Source organism: Phyllobates terribilis, unplaced genomic scaffold, assembly GCF_046119375.1.
Source record: "Phyllobates terribilis strain yellow unplaced genomic scaffold, ASM4611937v1 Scaffold_12__6_contigs__length_324123572, whole genome shotgun sequence".
NCBI lineage: Eukaryota > Metazoa > Chordata > Amphibia > Anura > Dendrobatidae > Phyllobates > Phyllobates terribilis.
In genome coordinates, this window is record NW_027362772.1 from 32,070,551 (window position 1) to 32,095,516 (window position 24,966).

The 24,966-nt window shown below is 38.0% G+C and overlaps 1 protein-coding gene across 1 annotated transcript in view; it reads right to left on the bottom strand.

Moving 5' to 3' along the window:
• The window catches only part of LOC141172986 (B-cell receptor CD22-like), a 49,190-nt gene that overhangs the window by 14,022 nt on the left and 10,202 nt on the right, over window positions 1-24,966 (bottom strand). The window contains exons 2-9 of the mRNA XM_073657597.1: window positions 19,506-19,584; window positions 19,074-19,430; window positions 17,169-17,456; window positions 12,083-12,346; window positions 10,127-10,369; window positions 6,877-6,973; window positions 4,895-4,961; window positions 3,210-3,289 (exon numbers count right to left, since the gene is read on the bottom strand). Of these exons, the coding sequence (XP_073513698.1) occupies window positions 3,210-3,289; window positions 4,895-4,961; window positions 6,877-6,973; window positions 10,127-10,369; window positions 12,083-12,346; window positions 17,169-17,456; window positions 19,074-19,430; window positions 19,506-19,548 (1,439 nt within the window). The 5' untranslated portion in view covers window positions 19,549-19,584. The remainder of the gene's footprint in view (window positions 1-3,209; window positions 3,290-4,894; window positions 4,962-6,876; window positions 6,974-10,126; window positions 10,370-12,082; window positions 12,347-17,168; window positions 17,457-19,073; window positions 19,431-19,505; window positions 19,585-24,966) is intronic.

Genomic DNA, 24,966 nt, shown 5'->3' on the forward strand with positions numbered 1-24,966 from the left:
TGTTCTAAATTAATATTCTAAATGTTCTAAATTAAACCCTACTTACCGTCACACCCATTCCAGCTAAAGCCAATGTCTTCTGCAATATAAGTAAAATAATAAACCAACCTCATCCTTGACATGACCGGCTGGATCGTAGCAGAAAGCTGCCATCCAGCTTGCCATGCCGCAGTGACTGAGAAGCTCCTCAGGGAAGCTCCTTAGTGTCTGGCTGTGACGGCAGCCAGATGAGCCGAGTTCATGTCCAATGAACTCAGCTCAACTCATGCACGTCACTGATAGCGTCAGAGAATTCTCCCACCCTGTCACTGACTCAGCTCACCTCATGCACGTCACTGACAGCATGGGAGAATTCTCCTGTGCGTGCCGTGCCGGCAAATGACGTCACCGCAAGTGCAGGAGAATTCTCCCACGCTGTCAGTGACGTGCATGAGGTGAGCTGAGTTTATTGGACATGAACTCGGCTCATCTGGATGCCGTCACAGCGAGACACTGAGGAGCTTCCCTGAGGAGCTTCTCAGTGTCTGTGGCATGGCAAGCTGGATGGCAGCGTTCTGCTGCGGTCCAGCCTGTCATGTCAATGTAGCAGAGCTGAAGCTGTCCTGGGAACCATGGAAAGGTAAGGATGAGGTTGGTTTATTATTTCACTTTTATTGCAGGAGATCATTGGCTTCAGCTGGTATGGGCGTGACGGTAAGTATGGTTTAGTTTAGAACATTAAAGTATTGCGTCTTTATTTCAATTAAAGGATTTTATTCTGGGTGTGGGTGTCTTTATGTTACATTTCACTTTCACTATGGGGTTAGTAATGTTGGTGTCTTATAGACGCCTCTCCATTACTAACCTGGGCTTAATGTCAGCTGGCATTATAAGCTGACATCAACCCCAGCCCTATTACCCCACTGCTACCACTACAGGGCAGTGGGAAGAGAGAGGCTAAGTGCCAGAATTGGCACATCCTATGGATGCGCCATTTCTGGGGCAGCTGAGGGCTGGTGTTTCTAGCCTGGGAGGGGGCCAATATGCATGTCCCCCTTCCTGGGCTATTATTATCAGCCCCCCAGCTGTCTGCCTAGCCTTCGCTAAATATTAAAATAGGGGGGACTCCGCATCATTTTTTTGGGCCCCCCATTTTAACAGCTAGTAAAGGCTAGGTATTCTGCTGGGGGCTGATATTAGTAGCCTGGGAAGCTCCGTGGGTATTACCCCCTTCCCAGCCTTCAAACATCTGCCCCAGACTTCTGCTTAACCTCCGCTAGAGACTAAAATTACGGGGAACCCCACGCCAATTTTTTTTTAAATAAATCCTTCATTTTAACACTAAATGACAAGTACAGTAACCAACATTGTCACTGTACTTATGTGACTGACATGTTTCTATCTATCTAATCTATGTGTGATGATCTATTCTTTCTGTTCTAAATTGTTGGGTAGCGGTGTATGCCGCTGTTGAATTGCCGGCCAGCTTTTTTAAAGAGACAAACACACTATTATTTTTTTTTCTAATAAATCCTTTATTTTAACACTACATAACAAGTACAGTAACCAACACTGTCACTGTACTTAGTATATATGTGACTGACATGTTTCTATCTATCTAATCTATGTGTGATGCTCTATTCTTTCTGTTCTAAATTGTCGGGTACCGGTGTATGCCGCTGCTGAATTGCTGGCTTTTCATGTTTTACTGTGAGCACTGTTCCCATCGATTTGGGCAATCACTGTAATGCCACAACCACCATGGCTGTGACATTACAGTGAGTGGCAGACAATCCCTGCATGATTGGTGCTCTAAATAGCGCCAAACATGCAAGACGGGGTACCGAGCTCCCGCCCGAGCATCTCGAAAGTACTCGGCGAACTCTGAGCATCACGAGTACTGAGATGCTTGGATGAGCACTGAGCAGTGGCGAGCATGCTCGCTCATCACTAATGCATATCCTTAGGATATAGAAGATTACAAGGGCCAATATACCTGACTAACATGCAGGTGACTCAGGTCTAAATTTTGCACCAGCGCCCAAGGGACTCTAGTTATGTCACTGTCTGCAATGTATGATATGTGATGACCCATCTGGTGGGACTGATACAGATAATAAGAACACAGGTACCGATAGATTTCTTTTGACTGAAATACCAAACAAACGAGCACGAATGAAGGTGGATCAGATCTGCAAAAATATACCGTGGATCTTGTATTTTTGTTTAAATTAGGTGGGAATGGTGGCTCTAAAATGGCTTGTTACTTCCAGTGGTGCGGGGTTGAAGCTAGTGATAAGCGAGTATGTTCTGTTAACCTTTTCAGCGAGCATGCTTGGGTGCTCACCGAGCATCTTCACCATGCTCGGGTGTTATGTTTTAGTCACTGCGTGTCCATGATTTGACAGCTTTAATACATATGAGGAATGCCTAAGAAACAAGCTTTCCTCACATGTAATAAAGCTGTCAAACAGTTGCAAATCATGCAAATGAGTTACTCAAACATAGCACCCAAGCACGCTGAAGATACTCAGAAAACACCCGAGCATGCTCACAAATCTGGAGTAACGAGCATGCTCGCTCATCACTAGTTGTAGCACTTGGAGTGTAGGCAGAGAGGCACAGCACCAGATAGTATCCATGGTGCACCAAAAAGGGAACTGGTAAAGATAAAAAATATCTAAAAGTTATGTTGGTGCCAATGACATTAGTGAGGATGCAGTAATTAAAATAATATCTTTTATTTAAGATCAAAATCACAAACTAATTTTCAGCTCCTGTACACAACACCTGATGAAGGCTCCGGTCCGGTTTGTGTTTTTCATCCTAAATATAAGATTCTTATTTTAATTACTGCATTCTCGATAATGTTATTGGCAGCACACCAACATAACCTTTATATATTTAGAGTGGGGGTTAAGCAGCCATAAAATGACGATCATTATTATTATTAAGTAATATATATAATTCAGAAATTTGGAAAGTGGTCCACCAGCTAATGAGGCTCAGAGTTAACATGCATGTGTAGATAACATGTGTAGATAACATGTGCAGATAACTGTATATCTCTGTTACTATTGTGAGCCCTGTGTACAATACCTATGTCTATCGACCACTTCCAGGACTCCCATGCTGTGCAAGTCACCCCCAAGCGCGTTTCGGCATGAGCCTTTCTTTATATATTTAGTATTTTTATTGGTCCAATATTAGGAAGGTTTGGATTAACTCACTGTGATCTCACTGAAGATAAATGAGCATTGTGATTACTCTGGATATTTCCATAATCATTATCGTCACCAGCCATAATGTTCTAAGAGAAAGCATTGTAACATTAGAGGATTAATGTTTGAAAAAATGTTGGAAATGAAGGATATTGAATACTTAACTTAAAGCTTATAGACAATTAAAGAACCACTCCGATTAAAGTTTTTATCCTCTTAATGTATTGTGTATTGCAATCAACATATTATACAGCACTGTGTACTTACAATTGCTCATTTTGCCTTTCTACCCAGTTACTTGTTCTCTTTTCTCTGCTGTATGTCCATGCTGTTATGCACCCGTCCTAGATCCACGCTTTCCTTCCCTCTCCCTGGTTTGGTGAACTCTGCTGTGCAACTTTTGGTGAAAGACCCTAAATTTCAGGAGCTCCCAATACTCCAATCCCTTCTCTTTCACTTCGGGATTTGCAGGGAGCCCGTGTTGGTTCTGGATGTCCTCCGCCTGCCTGTGGTTTCCTACACTTCACCTGCCTACATACAGTTTCCTGATATCTTCCAACACCTGCCTGCAGCTTCCTGAGATCCTTTACCTGCCTGCGGGTACCTGCACTCTGCCTTCCTGTGGTTTCCTGATGTCCTCTGCCTTCCTAGGGTCTGCCACATTCCACCTACCTGCCTGTGATCTCCTGTCTCTTGGCTGTCCATGTCCCGTGTGCCTCTCTTATCTTCTGTGCTGATGCCCGTTGGCTGTGTGCCCACCCAGACCTGTGGACTGATGAGGTTAAAATAAAACTCTTTGGCCACAATGATCAAAGGAATATGTGGAGAAAAAAGGGCACAGAATTTCAGGAAAAGAACATTTCGCCAACCATTAAGCATGGTGGAGGATAAATCAAGCTTTGAGGTTGTGTTGCAGCCAATAGCACAGGGAACATTTCACTGGTAGAGGGAAGAATGGATTCAAGGAGATTTCAACAAAATTTTGATGCAAACATAATACCATCTGTAAAAAGCTGAAGTTGAAAAAAGGATGGCTTCTACAAATGGATAATGATCCTAAACACATCAAAATCCACAATAGATGACCTCAAAAGGCACAATCTGAAGCTATTGCAATGGCCCTCACAGTCCCCTGATCTGAAAATCATTGAAAATCTGTGGCTAGATCTCAAAATATCAGTGCATGCAAGATAACCCAGGAATCTCACAGAACTGGAGGAATTCTCCAAGGAAGAATGGATGAAAATCCCTCAAACAAGAATAGAAAGACTCTTGTCTGGCTATAAAAAGTGTTTACAAGCTGTGATACTTCCAAAAGGGGGCGCTACTAGGTACTAACCACGCAAACTTTTGCATCAGCACATTTTCCCTTTTGTAATTTTTAAAATGTAAAAGAAGAAAAATATATATATTTATTGCTTAAAATACAAAGGAAATGTGTAATCTTTAATGTTAGCCCTTTTAGAGATCATTTAATCATAAACTTGCTTTACTGTTCACAATAACAATAAGTTTGACCAGGGGTGACCAAACATTTACATACTACTGTAAGTACACAATGCTATATAATATGGAGACTGCAATATAATAAGAGGATAAACATTTCAATGGGAGGTGAGCTTCTTTTATTGACAGTGACATATGGAGTAAAAGTAATATAGGTAAGTAATCATTGACCAGTCAAAAACACTCACCTTAAAGGAAATCCTGGTGGATGTCTCATTAATTGGGGAGGTTGGAGCATAAGGCTTTTTTTTTGTTCTATTCAAATAATAATAATATTTAAAATTTAGAATCAGGAGATTTTATATGTCCAGCAAACATAGAAAGCAATCAGTAAAAAAGTAAAAACTTTAAAATGTATGTTTAATTAACAAGAAATTTTCCTGCCCTTCATTCTAAAATAATCATTTTATACACAATATCCATTTATAAATCTTTCAAGGTGCCTAAAACTAGTGCATTGAAATGGCTCAAAATGTCAATTTTTTTTTACAACAATACAGGTATCTATCGCAATATTCAACTGATTGGCTTTTTTCCCATCTGCTCTGTCAACGTGAGATCAGCAGAGGCCGCTGGGTCACCGGCAAAAGTGGTCTGAAACCGCTTCTAGTGGCAAAGGACGATGTTAGGCACAACAGGCAGGTAGGTAGCAACAACCTGCCTGTTAGTGCTCATACACATTTTTTTTTTTACAAAGTCCCTGATATTCCCTTTAACCATTTCAAGATCAGGTAATTTAACCCATGGACATGAACATTTTTTTCATACATGCAGTTGAAAAACTAACATTTTTTCTGATTCGGATATTCTTGCATGTTTATTTCATGATACATGGTGCATGATTTCTATGTTATGTTCATACTCTCTTCTTTTCTTTTTTTTTGGCAACATCTGTTAATATCAGTGAGAAAATAAATTAAATATGTAACTGTTTTTAACATTTTTTAAATTACCACAAATGACCACTGAAATACATACTAAATTTTGTTCCTCTTTCAATACCAATTTTTTTTAATGTGATAGGACAAGTAGCAGCAATTTTGATTGATTGAAGCTTTCTTTTCATTTATGTTTTTCCTGATTTTTATTTATTTAATTTATTTATATATGTATTTATTTGTTTTTCATAACATCATAAATGACCTTTGGGGGGCATTTAAACTTTTAAATACTTATTATTTTCCCTGGTTTAACCTGTAACCGGGGCTGTAATATTAGACCCAGTTACAGAGAAATTCAGCTTCCTGACTGCATAGCAGAGCTGACTGAGTCTCCTAAAACCCAACAGCTCTTGCTTCCTCCATGCACACAGCAATCACATAACAGCTGGGTCCAAAGAGGATGAGCTGACAGCACTTCATAAATGTTGTATGCAAAGCACTTGTTTAGCACTACGTATATAGTTCAAGACACAGATGGTAATATTTAATGGAAATCATTATAAATCTGTACCTTTTTAATTGGGAGTGTGGCTGTGTCTGACAGCTGGTTCTATGCACTCACAGTTGCATCATCTTGAGCAGCTGCTCTGTAGTGACATTTTTCAATGTCAATGCAGAGTAAAATGTGGACCACTTAGCCATTAATCATCTATGGGTGGTTTGGAAGTAGTTAAAAAATATTGTGTATCCTCCAAAAAGTTTCACAAATAAAATTAAACACAGAATAAAGTTTAATATCATCTATACAGCATGTTGAACACTTAAAAAATATAAATAAATGAAAATGAAAGAACCAAAAAAATCATGTTTAACCCAAAATGGTACCGAATAAACCATGTCAGAATAAGGCAAAAGCAGTAAAACACTGAAAACTTTAGAAGTTGAAATTTTCCTTTTCGTAAACAATTTACAAAATATAAAGAATATAGTGTTTAAATTGCATATTGAAAGATGAAAAACTTTTAACAAAAATAAAAGTTTTAGTCTTTATAGTGTTAAAAGGGGGAAATAAAACTCTCTACCAGATTTATCATCTAATCATTTATTTTTGTGATTGCTCTGCAAGCCATACCACAAAAAGAAGTGAAGTTTGTGCAAATTTTGCATTAAAGAGGGTGTTTATGAAAATTTCTAGGCATTCCCTGGTAGAAAGCAACAAGGCGAACAAACATTCATTGATTACGGATTTACACAGTGATAATTATGCTCTTAATATTTATTTTTCTCACCTTAGGCAAAAATAGATTATCAGAATTAAAAAAAGAAGAAGGAAACCTGCTGCAACTGACCCCAAAATCAGAGGTAGAAGGGAATTTGATGTTTCACCTGTATGAAAGAAGAAAACATAAAGTGGGTCTAAGAAGGGAAACATCAACTGCTTATCAATGGACCAAGGGTGATACTTAAAGTAAAATAAAATAATCTATACTTGCCTCCCAAACTAGCTCTACTCTCAGCCCTGTGCACCCACTGGTAGAAATAACGTTGTATGAATGATCATCTGAATAGAAGAAGCACTGTTCTTCAACTTGGACAAAAATGTGAAGGTCATGTTGCATTGTTTATTAGTAAACTCAAGGGGAATACAGGGCTCGGAGCAATGGAGTGGCGCTTATTCAAGAGGTAAGTATAGATTTGTTTACATTTTTCAAAACTTTGATGCTATTGAAAAAAAGTTAACAATCTCTTTAATATCATATAATTACAGGCCCTTCTAAATGTATTTAAACGTTAAATATTTTAGTTTACTTACTGATATCAACTGTTAATCACCTTTACCAGCTCCAACACTGGCCTCACTTTCTTATGCTACCACCTTCACCCTCTGTACCAGTCCATAATGTGTTATTCTAATAACCTACCAAACAATTCATCCTAAGCTTTTCAAGTCAGCTCAGGTAGATGGCAGTTGCCTGAATATTTAGTAACCATTGTACTTTGCCTCTAAAAGTTTGTTAGGAGTTTGCTTATTTTTCCACTTGACTCAGCTTCAGCCAAGTGTCTAATTATCTCCTCTGCTACTCCAGACTTCTATTCTATCACCAGCATTTAATGTATTTCCAAGCTAATTCTAGCTATATAGGTTTTGTCCAAACCTACCATTCTTCAAACAAGTTTCCAGCTTATCAACTTATTAGTTTTTCTCCCACCTTAGTCCCTGCTATCAAGATAACACCTCTGTGAGAAAGTTACAATTTACCAATATGTTTCTTCTACTGTGCACTGCATCTCTGCAAGCAAGTTACCAATAAATTTCTGCTATTTAAATGCATTTTTCATTCTAGTAATTAAGTTTGCCAGTTCATCACTGGTACTTTACAGTTAACCATATGCCTGCTGCAAGATCCTGTTTGCACAAATATCTACTATTACCATGTTTATCCACAATCTCTGAAATCAAGTTACCAGACTTATCATAAATCTACTGACCCCAAGTGTAACCACACACCTTACTTTGCTTCATTTAGTGTTTATTTGTCCAATTGTCTGTTTGTTGTCTTGCATACTGTTTTGGTCCTTAATAATTCATGTGCTGTCCATTAAGACCCATTCCACTGCACCATAGCTTCTGGTTCATGCTGCTAACTGTAATCTTTGGAGGCCACAAATGGCCACAGTGTGAATGTGCTTCTACACATTACATGTATATCAACTTCTGCTCCAGCTCATTTATTTGGTTTTGCCGTAATTTCTTGTGCTCCATACAAACAGGGGCAAGGCTCCCCCTTTTGAACTAGGTATTTCATCTATATAGCTTCCCATGGGCAGGTATCTGAACAGTCAGGCCTGTATCCTGCTCTACCCTTATCTACATTGAGGTCGACTGACACAAGGTAAGGTTTTAATACTACAGATAGGACAGGACCATCCTGATTGGGTACACCTTGTCATGGAGGGATGGATTTTATGCTTTTATGATCAAAATAGATAAGCAATCCAGAGAATAAGAGAAAAACTGTTTGTCATATTACATCTTCCATATTCCTAATACTTTTTTTTCTAACAATAAGAAGTGTAGCAGAAATGTAACTGTTGCTTAGCTTTTTCCCTGGTATTTAACATGTTCCATCAACCAGTATATTTCATTTTAATTACCAGTGCCTTGCTAAGAACTGCTCAACATTACAAATGCTATTTTCTTTTTCTAATATTCTCCATCTTGTAAATTAGCAATATTCTGATTGTTTGGTTTTTGCAAAAAGGAAACAGGTCCATCATGAACTGAACATTCACTTTAAAAAAACTGTTAAAATCCATCTTGGTAATAATAATAATAATAATAATAGTATTTTTATTTATATAGCGCCAACATATTCTGCAGCGCTTTACAATTCAGACAATTTATCGTCACTGTCCCCATTGGGGCTCACAATCTACAGTCCCTATCTGTGTGTCTTTGGAGTGTGGGAGGAAAAACAAACACGGGGAAAACATACAAGCTCCTTGCAGATGTCGTCCTTGTTGGGATTTGAACCCAGCGCTGCAAGGCTGCCGTGCTAACCACTGAGCCACCGTGTCGCCGCAAAAAGAAGGTGGTCAGCCAGCTCAGTGAGGGATCAAATTGCTGTTCTTTATTAGAGATTATGGAAAGGGGAGGACAAGGATTTGAGTCAGAGAGAGGCATATATAGACGCAGATATTACTGCAGCTTTCCAGTAACTGTGTTACTTCATCCTAGAGTTGGATTCACACTTACACTGCTCAGTAATGCAGCATAATGTCTACTGCTTCCTCTGAACATCTGCTACATATAGATAGTCTATCCTCATGACTTTGTATGCAGTATATGGGAGTCATCATAGTATTTAGTCTCCTTTTACTAGATCAGAGACAACTAAAAATTAAAAACAGAACCTAAAGAGAGGAAACATGGTGAAAAATGCAAGTTACAAGTTGCATGATGTAAAAAATATGCACGCATACTGTATATGAAACTTATTCTGAAAAGGCACATGAAATGACAAGCATGCTTTAACTGTTATGAACTGCTACAAGCACTAAGGAAAGATAGGAAAACTGTCCCTACAATAGGACTAAGCTGATTCCCTACGATGCAGCCGGGGACCTGTTCCTTGTGAACAGACCCACCTAAGTCCTCGGCTAGTCTGAACGCAGACCTATAGATATAAGGGAGGGGTCTCTTCAAGAACTAAGGACTGGGATATAGTTGGACACCTCCTAGCCGAAATTGTAGCAGAGAAAAGACAAACAAACAAAATGTACTGGTGGTCAAAAGACCAAGCAAACTACAGAGTAAGGTAAAAGGCACCTGGCTAGCTTAAGAGTAAATGTAACACTGAAGTCCAGCAAGGCCAAAAGGGCGGAGCTGGATATATAGGCAGATAGTCATGTGACCAACAAAATAGAAAAATAACTAACAGGAGAGTTCTAACAATATCTGTCTATATGAAATAAATAGAATTGATGAAACATGTGCGGAAATTAATTTTAAGCAATTTCTGGTTTCAGAATCCTTACCATTGTTGAGGATCACTGCAGAGGATGAATTTCCGGCACTGTTGTGAGCAATACATGAATATTGCCCGGGGCTTTCTTCTTTGTTGTATAAGGTCAGAGTCTTCCCTGTCTCTCTCTGTAGTATAGATCCTTCCTTCATCCAGGTATAGTGAGTTACAACAGGTCGGCTGCTTTGGAAGTCACAGATCAATTCAGTAAATTCACCTTCATTCTTTATGATGATGTGGACCTCAGTTGCTGGATCTACAGAAGTTGAGAAACTCAAATATCCATAATGACGATAGGTAGCACACAGAATCTGTGACACCATCAATGATCCAAAAGAAGGTATAAAATTAAACCCATGTGAAATATTAGGTTAAACATTAGGTAACTCTCCCCATTTAGGGATACTTTTTATAGATGGGTCTTTAATATCAAAACAGTGCGCGTACAATACATGGCACCCCTGACAATCAGCTTTTCTCTGTCCCATCGGCAGATAGATATGATCAGTTGTGTAGTAGAGCTACACAACTCTGTCAGCTGTATAGTGGCTGTGGCCAGGTACTGCAGATCCACACACATTCAAATTAATATGGGCGATTGTGCAGTATCCGCCAAAATGAGGTTGACAAAGCTGTGTAGTTTTACGGCACCGGGAACAGCTGATCAGTGGGGGAGTGTCACACTCACATCAATCTGATATTGAGGACCTATAGAAAGATAGGCCATCCATATATGTGCTGAATGAGTACATGTACATGTGTTGAATGATGGATTTTGGGCAAGCTTGTGAAACGTCACGGCATCATGATGTCACGACATGTGCCAAGATTTAACACTATTATATACAAAAGTCCTAGCTCGCTAAGAGATGCCCAAGGATTTCAGGGTGAGTGGCAGTGAATATAAGATATGGAGATGACTGGACGGGTGATGGTGAGTAGTGGAAGGACTGGACAGATGAACAATAAGGTAAATATAAGTTTTTTTCCAAAAAAATTTGGTACAGAAAAAATATATATCTTTGTAACATGTTAGCCAGTAGATAGAAAAATATTAAAATTTGAGAGTCCTCAGTGTTGATGCCTTTTAATAGCTAACTGAAAAGATGAATATAAATTAAGAAAAATGGAGAGAGGGGAGAGAGCGCAGAATCTAAGTGCAGTAACAGGATTCAAATATATATTAAATAAGTGCTGATTGCACTCACCTTTTTGATGTCATTATAAACGTGTCTGTAATTCCACTGGGTGGGTTAGTTGTAGGTTGCTCCTGTTCACGGTTTGCAGCACAATCCTGGACACTTGTGAAAGCACTCGAGGTGTTTCAATAGGAAACCACATATGTAATTATTCTCCAGGCGGTATGCGCTCACAGAACACAGTAGGTAGAATGCAAAGATATACTAAATAACCAAATTTTATTAGCATACAACTCGTTTTGACTCTATTGGAGCCTTCTTTAAGTTAAGTAATACCTGAAGAAGGCTCATACAGAGTCTAAGCGCGTTGTATGCTAATAAAAGTTGGCTATTTAATATATCTTCGCATCCTACCTACTGTGCTCTGGGAGCTCATACCACCTGGAGAATAATTACATATGTGGTTAACTGAAAAGATGGTAATAGTAAGCCTATGTCTGATGAAGAGACATGAGTAGTCTCGAAAGCTTGCTATTTGTTACCATCTTTTCAGTTAGCCATTATTTGGTATCAGCCACTGAGGACTCTCAATTTTTAATATTTTCATATATTTTTTTTTTTACATTTTGATGGCCTCTTATGGTTTAGAAAAATGGCATTGAGAAGTTCCTATTTTGCTGAATCTGAGCTGAAGCAGATTTTAAAAAATGCTAATTTTTGTAAAATTCGAGCATGGTTCAATTCCACTCAAATTTATCCACTGATCTCTCTTAATTAGCAAATTTTTAAAATATACATGGATCAATCATTATTTCAGGTTGCATACTTACATAGTACAGGTATCTCTGTCGGGGCAGATTCTCCTCTTCCTACATCATTTATTGCAGCACAGGAGTATGGCTCCATGTCCCGGGTCACATTCCTCACTGTGATCTCCCATTCTCTGTCTGGTAATTTGGTTTTGTTTTTTCCTTTGTACCAATCATACTCATTTACATCAAGCTTGGAGTAGCTTCTACATTGTAAAGTCACATCGCTTCCTTCTATTAATTCATCATTCAAAATGACAATGACAGTCACATTTTTTGGGGCATCTGTGGATGGAAAACATCATTATGGTTTATTGATCTTACAAATGATTGCAAACATTAGTGCTTTGCAAAATGATTAATTGTTGGGTAATAAATGTCATTGCACACCAACATTAAATATGCAAACAAAGAGTTTTGAGAAATGTAGTGTATGCTGGACATGTAGGCTTTATTAAGGTCACAGGTCATATGTGTAAGACACTAGTGTTCAATGATGCCCAAGCTCCATTACAAGGTATGTCTGGAGAATATGGTCCAACATGACTGAAATAAAAAGTATTAAAAAAGGAGAATTAGTAGGTTGCTTAGGACTTGTATATATTGGTTTCTTATGCTAAGGATAGGTTTTCAATATAAGATCTGTGAGGGTTCCACTCTGGACACCCTCAACGTTCAACTTGGGCTAAATGTAAAATACCTCCAATTGGACTTCTGGAAAATATGTGAATGGTGTTCTAGGCCTTCTTGAGCCATCCCATAGAAATAATTAGAAGGGAAGTTGGTTCAGAGTATGTATCCAGCAAATTGAGCGCTCCCAGGGTCACAAGGAATGATTATCCAAAAAAAGGATTTACTTCTTCAGAAGATTTATTCAAGTTAATAAATAGATTAAACTTATAAATAAAACAACGCGTTTCGGCTATTAAAATTAAAGATATATAGCCTTCCTCAGGTCTAATGTAAGAGAGTCAATAGTGGTGGTCATATAGTCACTATAAAAACCTACCTAGTGAAATAATTATCCTAATCACATGTAAATTGGTTTGAGTTGGAACGCCCAAATCCCATTCTATAGAGACTCAGCTTTCTCAGAGTTAGGATTTTCCAACTTTTTCCTCTGATTGTAGAATAAACAAATTATATATAAATTGTAGAACAGCTTAACTTGTCATAATAAAATTTTGGTAATGAAGATATTATACTTTCTCCTTCTCTTTCTTTCCTTTCTTTTTCTATCCCTTTAAGAGGAGAAAATAAGTGCATTGGTAGAAGAATCTATACCATGAACCTGGATTTAAGAAGATTTTCATTCAATAGGTATATCAATAAAATTCAGATAAGGGGAGTTTAATTCACATGGATATATGCTAAAGGTAGTGAAACGGAGAGAAAGAAAAAAAAAAAAACGCATAGAAACGCATCAAAAAACGCAAGAAAAAAAAGGAGAGAGGTTATTATTATACATAGTGAATGAAACATTAATTGTGGAGATATCTCCGTGAACTCTATATATTCTCCAATTTATCATTGAGGCCATCAGGATACAAACAACGTAGTCTATATATCCAGAAGGCCTCCTTCTTGTTAAGTTGTTGGATCCTGTCAGGAATATCAGCCGGGATCTGCTCCACCGGTGTAAGTCTCACTTTAAATTTTTTGTTATGGGTAGTAAGAAGATGTCTGGAGAGGCTGTGTGTTAATAAGCCATTTTTGGCATTGTATCTGTGGGCACTGAGTCGGGATCTCACCATTTGTGTGGTCCTACCCACGTACTGGAGACCGCAATCACATGTAATAACATAGATTACATAGTCACTAGTACAGGTCAGGTGATCCTTGTTATTAAAAGTCTCTCCTGTGCTATTCGATGTAATGGACATCACTGACATATGACAGCACTGACACTTTTTCTGAGAGCACCTATAAGTGCCATTCTGTGTGAGTCTATTTGTACTAATCAAGGGACAAATGTTTTTAGATTGAGAGAACACTGGTTGGCCTCCTGGTTTCCGTTTTTTTAAACGACTAGGTGCGAGGAGGTTAATTAGAGTCTTTCCTCTCCTAAATGTAATGCCAGGTATTTTTGGCAATATATCTCGTAGGAGAGGATCTTGTTTCAAGATATGCCAATGCTTTTGCAAAATATTCCTAATCAATTGGTTCCCCTTATTATAAGAGGTGATAAAATTATGATTCCATTTATTCATATTCCTAGTGTCACTATCCCTGGATTCCTTATGGGGCAATTCATCCCCATTCCCCAAACAATCAGTTTGGGTTTTAGTCGAATTTATATGGTATGCCTCATCGATAATTTGCTTGGGGTACTTTTTCTCTTTAAATCTCTTCTTGAGTATATCCGATTGTCGGATGTAATCCGAATCCTTAGTATTATTTTTTCTGATTCGATGAAATTGACTAAAAGGGATGTTATTTTTCCATTTGATGTAATGGGCACTTTGATAATCCAAGTAGCCATTCACATCAACAGATTTGAAATGGTTTTTCGTTATTATTTTTTTTTCTTCATGTGAAATTTCAAAATCAAGAAAAACAGCTATTTTTGGTTCGATACTAGAAGAAAAAGTAATACCCCAGGTGTTCTCATTCAATTCTTTGACTAGAGACTGAGCATCCTCTCTACTGCCCCTCCATATCACGAATAGATCATCTATATAGCGCTTGTACAGTACTATATTGTTGCTATATTTAGGTGAGCATAGGGGCGACTGGGACTCGAATAGCCCTCATGCTCCCCTAAATATAGCAACAATATAGTACTGTACAAGCCCTATATAGATGATCTATTTGTGATATGGAGGGGCAGTAGAGAGGATGCTCAGTCTCTAGTCAATGAATTGAATGAGAACACCTGGGGTATTACTTTTTCTTCTAGAATCAAACCAAAAATAGCTGTTTTTCTTGATTTAGAAATTTCACATGAAGAAAAAAAAATAATAACGAAAACCCATTTCAAATCTGTTGATGTGAATGGCTACTTGGATTATCAAAGTGCCCATTACATCAAATGGAAAAATAACATCCCTTTTAGTCAATTTCATCGAATCAGAAAAAATAATACTATGGATTCGGATTACATCCGACAATCGGATATACTCAAGAAGAGATTTAAAGAGAAAAAGTACCCCAAGCAAATTATCGATGAGGCATACCGTATAAATTTGACTAAAACCCAAACTGATTGTTTGGGGAATGGGGATGAATTGCCCCATAAGGAATCCAGGGATAGTGACACTAGGAATATGAATAAATGAAATCATTATTTTATCACCTCTTATAATAAGGGGAACCAATTGATTAGGAATATTTTGCAAAAGCATTGGCATATCTTGAAACAAGATCCTCTCCTATGAGATATATTGCCAAAAATAACTGGCATTACATTTAGGAGAGGAAAAACTCTAAGAAACCTCCTCGCACCTAGTCGTTTAAAAAAACGGAAACCAGGAGGCCATCCAGTGTTCTCTCAATCTAAAAACATTTGTCCCTTGATTAGTACAAATAGACTCACACAGAATGGCACTTATAGGTGCTCTCAGAAAAATTGTCAGTGCTGTCATATAATTACTCATGGGTCCCATTCCATTACATCGAATAGCACAGGAGAGACTTTTAATATCAAGGATCACCTGACCTGTACTAGTGACTATGTAATCTATGTTATTACATGTGATTGCGGTCTCCAGTACGTGGGTAGCACCACATAAATGGTGAGATCCCGACTCAATGCCCACAGATACAATGCCAAAAATGGCTTATTAACACACAGCCTCTCCAGACATCTTCTTACTACCCATAACAAAAAATTTAAAGTGAGACTTACACCGGTGGAGCAGATCCCGGCTGATATTCCAGACAGGATCCAACAACTTAACAAGAAGGAGGCCTTCTGGATATATAGACTACGTTGTTTGTATCCTGATGGCCTCAATGATAAATTGGAGAATATATAGAGTTCACGGAGATATCTCCACAATTAATGTTTAATTCAATATGTATAATAATAACCTCTCTCCTTTTTTTTTTTCTTGCGTTTTTTGATGCGTTTTTATGCGTTTTTTTTTTTCTCTTTCTCTCCGTTTCACTACCTTTAGCATATATCCATGTGAATTAAACTCCCCTTATCTGAATTTTATTGATATACCTATTGAATGAAAATCTTCTTAAATCCAAGTTCATGGTATAGATTCTTCTACCAATGCACTTATTTTCTCCTCTTAAAGGGATAGAAAAAGAAAGGAAAGAAAGAGAAGGAGAAAGTATAATATCTTTGTTACCAAAATTTTATTATGACAAGTTTAGCTGTTCTACAATTTATATATAATTTGTTTATTCTACAATCAGAGGAAAAAGTTGGAAAATCCTAACTCTGAGAAAGCTGAGTCTCTATAGAATGGGATTTGGGCGTTCCAACTCAAACCAATTTACATGTGATTAGGATAATTATTTCACTAGGTTGGTTTTTATAGTGACTATATAACCACCACTATTGACTCTCTTACATTAGACCTGAGGAAGGCTATATATCTTTAATTTTAATAGCCGAAACGCGTTGTTTTATCTATTTATTAACTTGAATAAATCTTCTGACGAAGTAAATCCTTTTTTTGGATAATCATTCCTTGTGACCCTGGGAGCGCTCAATTGGCTGGATACATACTCTGAACCTTATTCTTAGGGACTCCAGCTGGGAGATCCGTTTAATTCAGATAGAAGCTGCATAACAGTGGACCAGCTATCCACATTAGACCAGAATTGGTCGATAAGCCTTGGTACAAGATCTGCTAAAGGTGAGCAGTTCATTTTTCTTCTGTTTCTATATATATATATACATCTACACTTAGATCTGCGCCTGTTTTTTGTTTCTCCGCCCACCAGACCTACAGCCTTGGGGTCGAATATATAGAAGGGAAGATGAGCATGTGTATCTCCACACCATTCAAGATTGAGCAAGGCAGAGCCTGGGTCTCAGGATCCAAAACCCTGTTTTCAGATTCACTGAGAGTCCCAGTGTTTGGATTCGAACCATCGAAGTGAATGTAGAGTGTAGAATTTATGTTACCTTGTCACTTATAATACGTACAGTTGATGGTCAGCATTCCTGATCTCTCAGTTCTTAGTCTATTAAGATATGTAGCCGTGCACCGTACAGGAGTTCCATCATCCACATATGAAGGAATATAAGTAAGGTTTGATTCTTCTCTCCAGGATCCTTCAGAAATTTCCACGGACTGATTTTGAGCTTGACCGGGTTTGTTCCATTTTAGAAAAGGAGGACTGGATCGGCACGTATGTACTACTGTACATTGTATGATGGTGGCTTCTCCTTCAGTCATGAGTGTCAACTTATGAAGCTGAATATTTGCTCTATCTGTGAAATTTTGTTTTGTCAAACATCATTACTCATTCTAATCCATCAACAGAGATTATTTTCAAAACTCAATTAAGAATTTTCAGTAACGTTCCCTAGCCAAAAGAGCATGTACAATGCTGAGGTCCTTGGAGTTCTCTTATGGTCAGGGCATAGCATGGCCATCCATTCTGATTCTCCTGATAAAACATAGGAAGTGTTGAAACATATGGAGAGGTGTTTTGTGCTACCCAATCTTGCCCAATTTGGATCAAAATGTTACAAAGTAATTAATGTATGTATAGCGGCTATTCTAGCATTGTCCTCAGTATCCTGTGCCTGTGAATAGCAGGAACTTTACTGATATTCAGAGATGCTGAACCCATATTCGTGGGGGGGGGTCTATGGACTGCATGAAACCTGAGTAGGAACACTTTTGCTAATAAATTGGTGAACGAGGGACAGAGTCTTGAGTTTATTTCTTTCTTTTTATGTTTTTCAAGTTTTCATTTCTGGACTACATCAAAGTCGGTGGATTACAATGAACCTGTGTGGGATTTTTTTTTTCCAATACCTTGGTGGATAGTGTGGGGGAGTCTATATTCAAATAAAGGTTTTTTTTGATTACTGGGTTAGTAATCAGGGTGTCTGTTAGACACCTCTCCATTACTAACCCCAGGGCTTGATGCCAGCTGTGATTTTTGACAAATCACAGCTGACATAATCCCCAACTACCATTACACTGATTGCCAATGCACTAGGGCAATCGGGAAGAGCCAAACAAAGCTCCAGAATTGACGCCTCTATTGAATGAGCCAATTCTGGGGTGACTGTGGGATGGTATTTTTAGGCTGGGAAGGGGCCAGTATCCCTGGACCTTCCTACCCTGATAATATAAGCCCGCAGCTGTCTGCTTTACCTAGGCTGGTTATCAAAAATAGAGGGGACCCCATGTCATATTCTAAATGTATTTATTTATTAGCTTGTACAGTATATTACACATGCAAATCACTAATTATATATCTCACAGATATCTATATAGCTAGCTATCTGCCCCATATCTATCTATTTGTCTATCATCTATCTTTGCACATCTTTAATGCCTAAACATCTGTAATTTCTATAATGCATTCTATTGCGGTACATGTCACTTGGATGGCACCTGGATGTCACAGTTATTTCATTTGTGTGCACATATGCGGGATGCATTGAAATCTGTGATACCAGAAAAAATGGACATGTCTACGTGTGGGTCCATGTAAACACATGTACATGTGTGCAGCCCCATAGATTATAATGGGTGTGTGGGTGTAAGTGTCTCCAGTACATATGAAAGCTGTCATCACATGTACCAAAGACACTGGTGTTTGAAGGAAGCCATAACCCCCTGACAACATTGGTGCAGCCCATTGTTCTTACTCTGCTCCTTTTATGGAATTCTGCCCTAGTTACCTGGCTGCGATTGTATATGTTCTTTCATTTGTAGCCTAACCTAATATTGGCATATTTATACACTTCCATCTAAATACTTAGATGTATGCTACATACAGTAGTATCACAGGAATAAATAGATATAATGATTCAATATATGTGAAAGGTTTTCCTGTGGTTCCAGGTTTTAGTTCTTTTTATATTTACCTGTGAGATCAACATTAATAGTTTTTGAATGTAGTTTAAATGAATTTATTTTTTTATCTTCTGTGATCCCTGGATAATATTTGCCTTCTCTCTTCACGGGATCTATCCGCAGGGTGCAGCTGTCATTTCCAGGTACCATTGAGGTCCGATCTTTATATTCCTCCTTTACTGAAGATGAATCCTTGGTGTTTAGGATCTCTGGATATCTCCATGAATCATATAAGTACCATACAGGGCTGGACGCTCCTGATCTCCCGGCAGGATGATATGTACAAGGAATCTCCAGACAGGATCCAATGAGAGCAGTAATTCTCTCAGGGAATGTCCACCGCTGACATACAGAACCCAGATAGAAGCCTGGAAACAATGAGTAGAACTTGAGGCCAGAGTCACAGAATCTCATTATATCGGATTATTCTTGAGAATATTTACCTTGACAGATGAGGAGAAGGTAAATCTGCTTCATAGGATCCATTTTGGATTCGATTTTTCTAGAAACCGGTCATAGACACTTAGAAGATGTAAAACAGATACAACAATGTGTTACTGTCATTAAAATGTTCTATTTGTATGTATTGACTAGTGATGAGGAATTCTAGTAAAATTCAATTCATCAGATGTGCTCGGATTTGGCTGGAAATTCATTGAATTAATTTGCTGGAAATCAAGTATGCTCCATTATGAGATCTCTCCAGGCCATTAAACAGAGGGAAAAAAAATATGCTCACCTCGCAAGACTCTCAGCTCTTCTGCTGTGCAGCTTCTCTCTTCTCTGGTGCAGTCTTCAGATGTCCTCTACAGTTCAATATTCCACATCCCAGGATCTTTGGCCCATCCTCACTTCACTAGGCCTAAAAACATCATAACTGGGCTCCAGACAATGTCATGATGTGACAGCATGACATTGTGGACATTGTGACATTTGGAGACCTAGTCACTGACAAGGCCTCATGTGACTTTATAACATTGACTTGTGAGTAGAGATGAGCGAACCGGAACTTAAAACTTCGGGGTTTGTACCAGAAAGTTAGTGTCCGGTGCTAATCCCTGAACACAAACTTCTCCTGAAAGTCTGTTACAATGTTCGGAGCTTCGGGGAGACAGGGGGAGAGAGATTTTTGAGCGCAAAAGTCCGGGTCACCATTGTTTTCAACGGGGTTCTTGCTCAAGGTCGGGTACAATTCTGGTACCCAAAATGAACTTTGGAATAAAGTTTGGGTCGGGTACCAAAACACAAACTTCCATGGGTCCGTTCATCCCTAGTAGTTAAACATGACGGTACAGCTCAACATAGTGATGTCATGAGGCTTAGAGAAGAATGGAGAGGCCCAAAGATGCTGAAAGCAGCAGAAGAGACCAGAGCACATGCTTGAAGACCAGATTGAAACAAAGAATGTCCGTGCAACTGGGTAGGTCATTGCAATTTTTTATTTTTTTCAGAACCTTTCACGCACCATTTTGCTTGATTTTCCAGAAGTGAACAGCCAAAAATTCAGATTCCAGAAGCCACAAATTTTGAAAAATTCTATACCACTTTGATTATTTTCTGATGGATTTTTTCATCTTTGATTACCTAAATATGCTTTATTAAATATATTCTTTGGGGTTATTATAACCCATATATCACAATACAAATACAAATGATTCCTCATGAATAATCATTTGGGTCTATGCCCTTGCTTATGGACCTCTTAGAAAAGATAATATACAGCATATGTTCCATAGTGACAGCTAGAGATGGGCACTTTTATTTAAGTTGAATTGAAATCGACTGAAATTTAACAAAAATTGATATACTCCAAAATACAGATTTTTTGGTAATTTTGCTTCTTGCAAAATCAGCAAAAGTTCACGCCTACCGTGAAGGTGTCCAGAGCTTCAGCAAGCATTAGCATTAAGACACCAAGGATCATATGGAGGAGCTCGAGCAGTATAGGTTGCAGTAGAGTTTTTTGTAGTTTCCCAAAAGCCAGATGAAGATATACGATCTTCTCATCTCAGGAAATACTGTACACTGATATCTCCTTCGATCAAGAGAATAAAAAAGCCACCAACTCTTCTGTCAGCAAAACATATGATATCTTAAGGGAGTTATATATTTTTATGAGGCTCCTAATATGGCGTGCCTGATTACTTTACAGACAAGTTAAGATGACTGCATTGAAAAATGGGTCAGTCGCATCTACAAATTGTTGACGTCACCTGCTTCATGTGTGCATGTCTAATTTGTCGATGAGTTCTAGAGCTTGTATATATTTTTCTGGTCCATAAAATAGACCAGAACAGTACATGTAGCAAATTTTTCCATCAACACCATCGTTCCTTGTAGATATTTAGTCGTGTACATTGGCAGACTAGATATAATGGGTCTGTGTGCTCTCTGTATGGAGTCTATGATGCACATGGACAGCATGCTGTCCCATTATACGTTCAAAATTTTGTTGAGATAGCTGTCAACTAAACAGTTGTCTCATTTGTATGGGAAACCTAAGGCACTGTTTTGTCAGTTGAGAAGAACTTCGGGATAGCTGTTTTAAGTTACTAGATGGAAATAGACACTATCTCCTCAATACAAACTCAATGTGGCTTAGTTTAAGAGTTGTTAGTGCCGTGATTTCCTCACTGACACTGTGAAATATATCTATCTGGTTGAGGAGTTCAAACCTTCAATACTATTGAAGGTGGATCATAAACTTCTTCTGAAAAGCAATTGATCAACATATTTTGTTGATGATTCAATTGATATTTTTTTAGCCACCCTGAAATTATTTTTGCCTGAAGTGAGATAACCTAATTTCCCAGATTATCTCAATAGCTAAAACTTTATCTTCTTAATTGGAGAACCCAAGTTTCACTCCACCTCCAACTTTGAGTCGGCAAAATGGATAAAATATGCAGAATGGAGTAATAATTTAGTTGGGATACTATACAGCAAATCAGCTTTAAAGTCAACAGGCGACCTTTCTTAGCAGTCAAATCAACTCAGTTTTACAACTCTTCCATAACTCTACGCAGCAGTCGTTCATGCCTGACTAACTGAAGTCATAAAGGTTACTTCTCACTGTAATTTTTTTATTGAAACTTTGCACCTCCTCATATCACTGTTGCTCCACTGATTCTGGAACAGTTTTTCCTTTTCTTTTGCACCTCTTTGTTCCTCAATAAGAAAAGTGTGAATTTTCCCTTCAAAAACTGGGCATGTACCACAAAACAACTTTGTGGGTGCGGCCATGTTTTGATTGGCCAGTGTCAGAGAAGAAAAATATGATTGGCCAGTGTCAGAGAAAAAAAATTGAACATCAACAGAGAATTTCAGCAGTTGATGTAAGGGAAAATTTGTATCTTTATTTATAAGGGGGCATAACTTTGGAATGGAGCGACACATAAATAAATGAAAAATTACTCCAGATTCAGTAGAGCACCAACAATTGGAAGAATTTCTCACAATTTTAAAAGATCAGTAAAGGGTATCCTTTAAGTTACAAATTATGCTTATTATTTACAAAAATAAAGTTTTAGTAAGTTTACTCATTCAAACTCCAGTTGCATTGATGCAATACCTTAGCCCCTATTTCACTATATATATTTTTTAATGCATCATTTTGCTATTGATAGATTGTGATATGATAGATCTTGTAGTCACTAGTGAATTATTGTATTTACTGTTTTCTTTCAACTAGTATCTTCCAAAAAATTATTATGCAATCGATGCACATCATGATGCAATCCTAATATAAATTCTTACAAATTGGATATATTATAACATATCCTATTTTATGAAATTACCACCCCAAAATTTACCCCATTAAAAATAAATCAATTAAAAAACACACAGATATTTGGTATCACTGCATTCATAAAAGTCTGATCTATCAAAATATAAAATAAATTAATCTGATCGATAAACAGGGTAATGAGAAAAAAAATCAAAACGCAAGAATTGGCTTTCACAACATTGCAATTCAATGCAATATGAGGCGATCAAAACATCTTATCTACCCCAAGATAATATCAGTAAAAATTTAATCTCAGGGCACAAAATATAAGCCTTCACAAAGCACCATATCCCGAAAATTGAAAACTTTATGGGTCTCGGAAAATGCTGACATAAGATAAATTTTTAAAAAAAAATCTATTTATTTTCGCAACCTAAATAATTTTTATTTAAAAAAATCTATAGATATTTGGTGTCTGCGTAATCATACTGTGCTGGAGAATCATATTGCAAAGTCAGTTTTACTCTAAAATGAAAATCGTAAATAAAAAAACAAAACAATGTTGAAATTGCCCTTTTTTAATTTTTTTTCAATTTCAACAAACTTGGAACTTGTTTAACCACTTTCAAGTTCATCCCATGACAAAATGAATGGTGTAATTTAAAAGTACTACTTGTGACACGAAGAACAAGCCCTCATAAGGTCACAGGATATTACAAAATTGAGTACAACCCTCACATTTTTTTTTAAATATTTTATGATAGCTTTTCATGGGACAACACTGAAGATTTGACACTTACATACAATGTACAGTAGTCAGTGTGCAGCTTGTATAACAGTGTAAATTTAGTGTGCCCTCTAAATAACTCAACACATAGCCATTAATGCCAAAACTGATGGCAACAAAAGTGAGTACACTCCTAAGTAAAAATGCCCAAATTGTGCCCAAAGTGCCAATATGTGTGTGGCCACCATTATTTTCAAGCATTGCCTTAAATCTATTGAGCATGGAGTACACTAAAGCTTCACAGGTGGCCACTGGAATCTTCTTGCACTCCTTCATGATGACATCAATGAGCTGGTGAATGATAGAAACTTTGCGCTTCTCCACCTTCCATTTGAGGATGCCCACAGATGCTCAATATGGTTTAGGTCTGGAACATTCCTGGCCCGTCCAGCACCTTTACTCTCTGTTTCTTTAGCAAGGCAGTGGTTGTCATGGAGGTGTTTGGGGTCGTTATCATGTTGGAATACTGCACTACCGCCCAGTTACTGAAAAGAGAAGATCATGCTCTGCTTCAGTATCTTACAGTACATGTTGGCATTCATGGTTCCCTCAATGAACTGTAGCTCTCCACAGCTGGCAGCACTCATGCAGACCCAAACCATGACACTCCCACCACCATGCCTGACTGTAGGCAAGACATTTGTCTTTGTACTCCTCACCCGGTTGCCGCAACACACACTTGTCACCATCTGAACCAATTTTTCAAAACCAGAGCATGAATAGATCAACGGAGCCTAGATAAATTTAACAACCATAAAAAATAGACCCCTAAAATATACCTTTTATTAGATAGTTCTCAAAACGTACAGGACTAAAAGTACCACAAAACTTATAACAAGCAAAGTAGTTTCATAGGGTATTCATTATACAATTAATTACAGATCAACCAGGAGTAAATCAATCAGGATATAAACTGTCTTTTAACCCCTTTCTAACATGGTATGTAATATTATGCACCTTGTCGGCACCCCCTGTTCAGCACGGGCTCCGGTGCTGAGCCGGCACTGAACCAGGCACATGTCAGCTGCTTTATACAGCTGACATGTGCTCGCAACAGCCGCGGGTGGAAGCTCGATCCACCCGCTGCTGTTAACCAGTTAAATGCCGCTGTCAATCTCTGACAGCGGCATTTAACTCGCACTTCCGGGGAGCGCGTCCTAGGCCCCGCCCATCGGTGAAAAATATAAAAGTTTAAATCACCCCCCTTTTGCCCCATTCAAAATAAAATAGTAAAAAATAAACCCCACATACACATATTTGGTATCACCGCGTTCAGAATCGCCGGATCTATCAATATAAGAAAAAGATTTAATCCGATCGGTAAACGGCGTAACGATAAAAAAATTCCAAACGCCTGAATTACGTTTTTTTTGGTCGCTGCAACACTGCA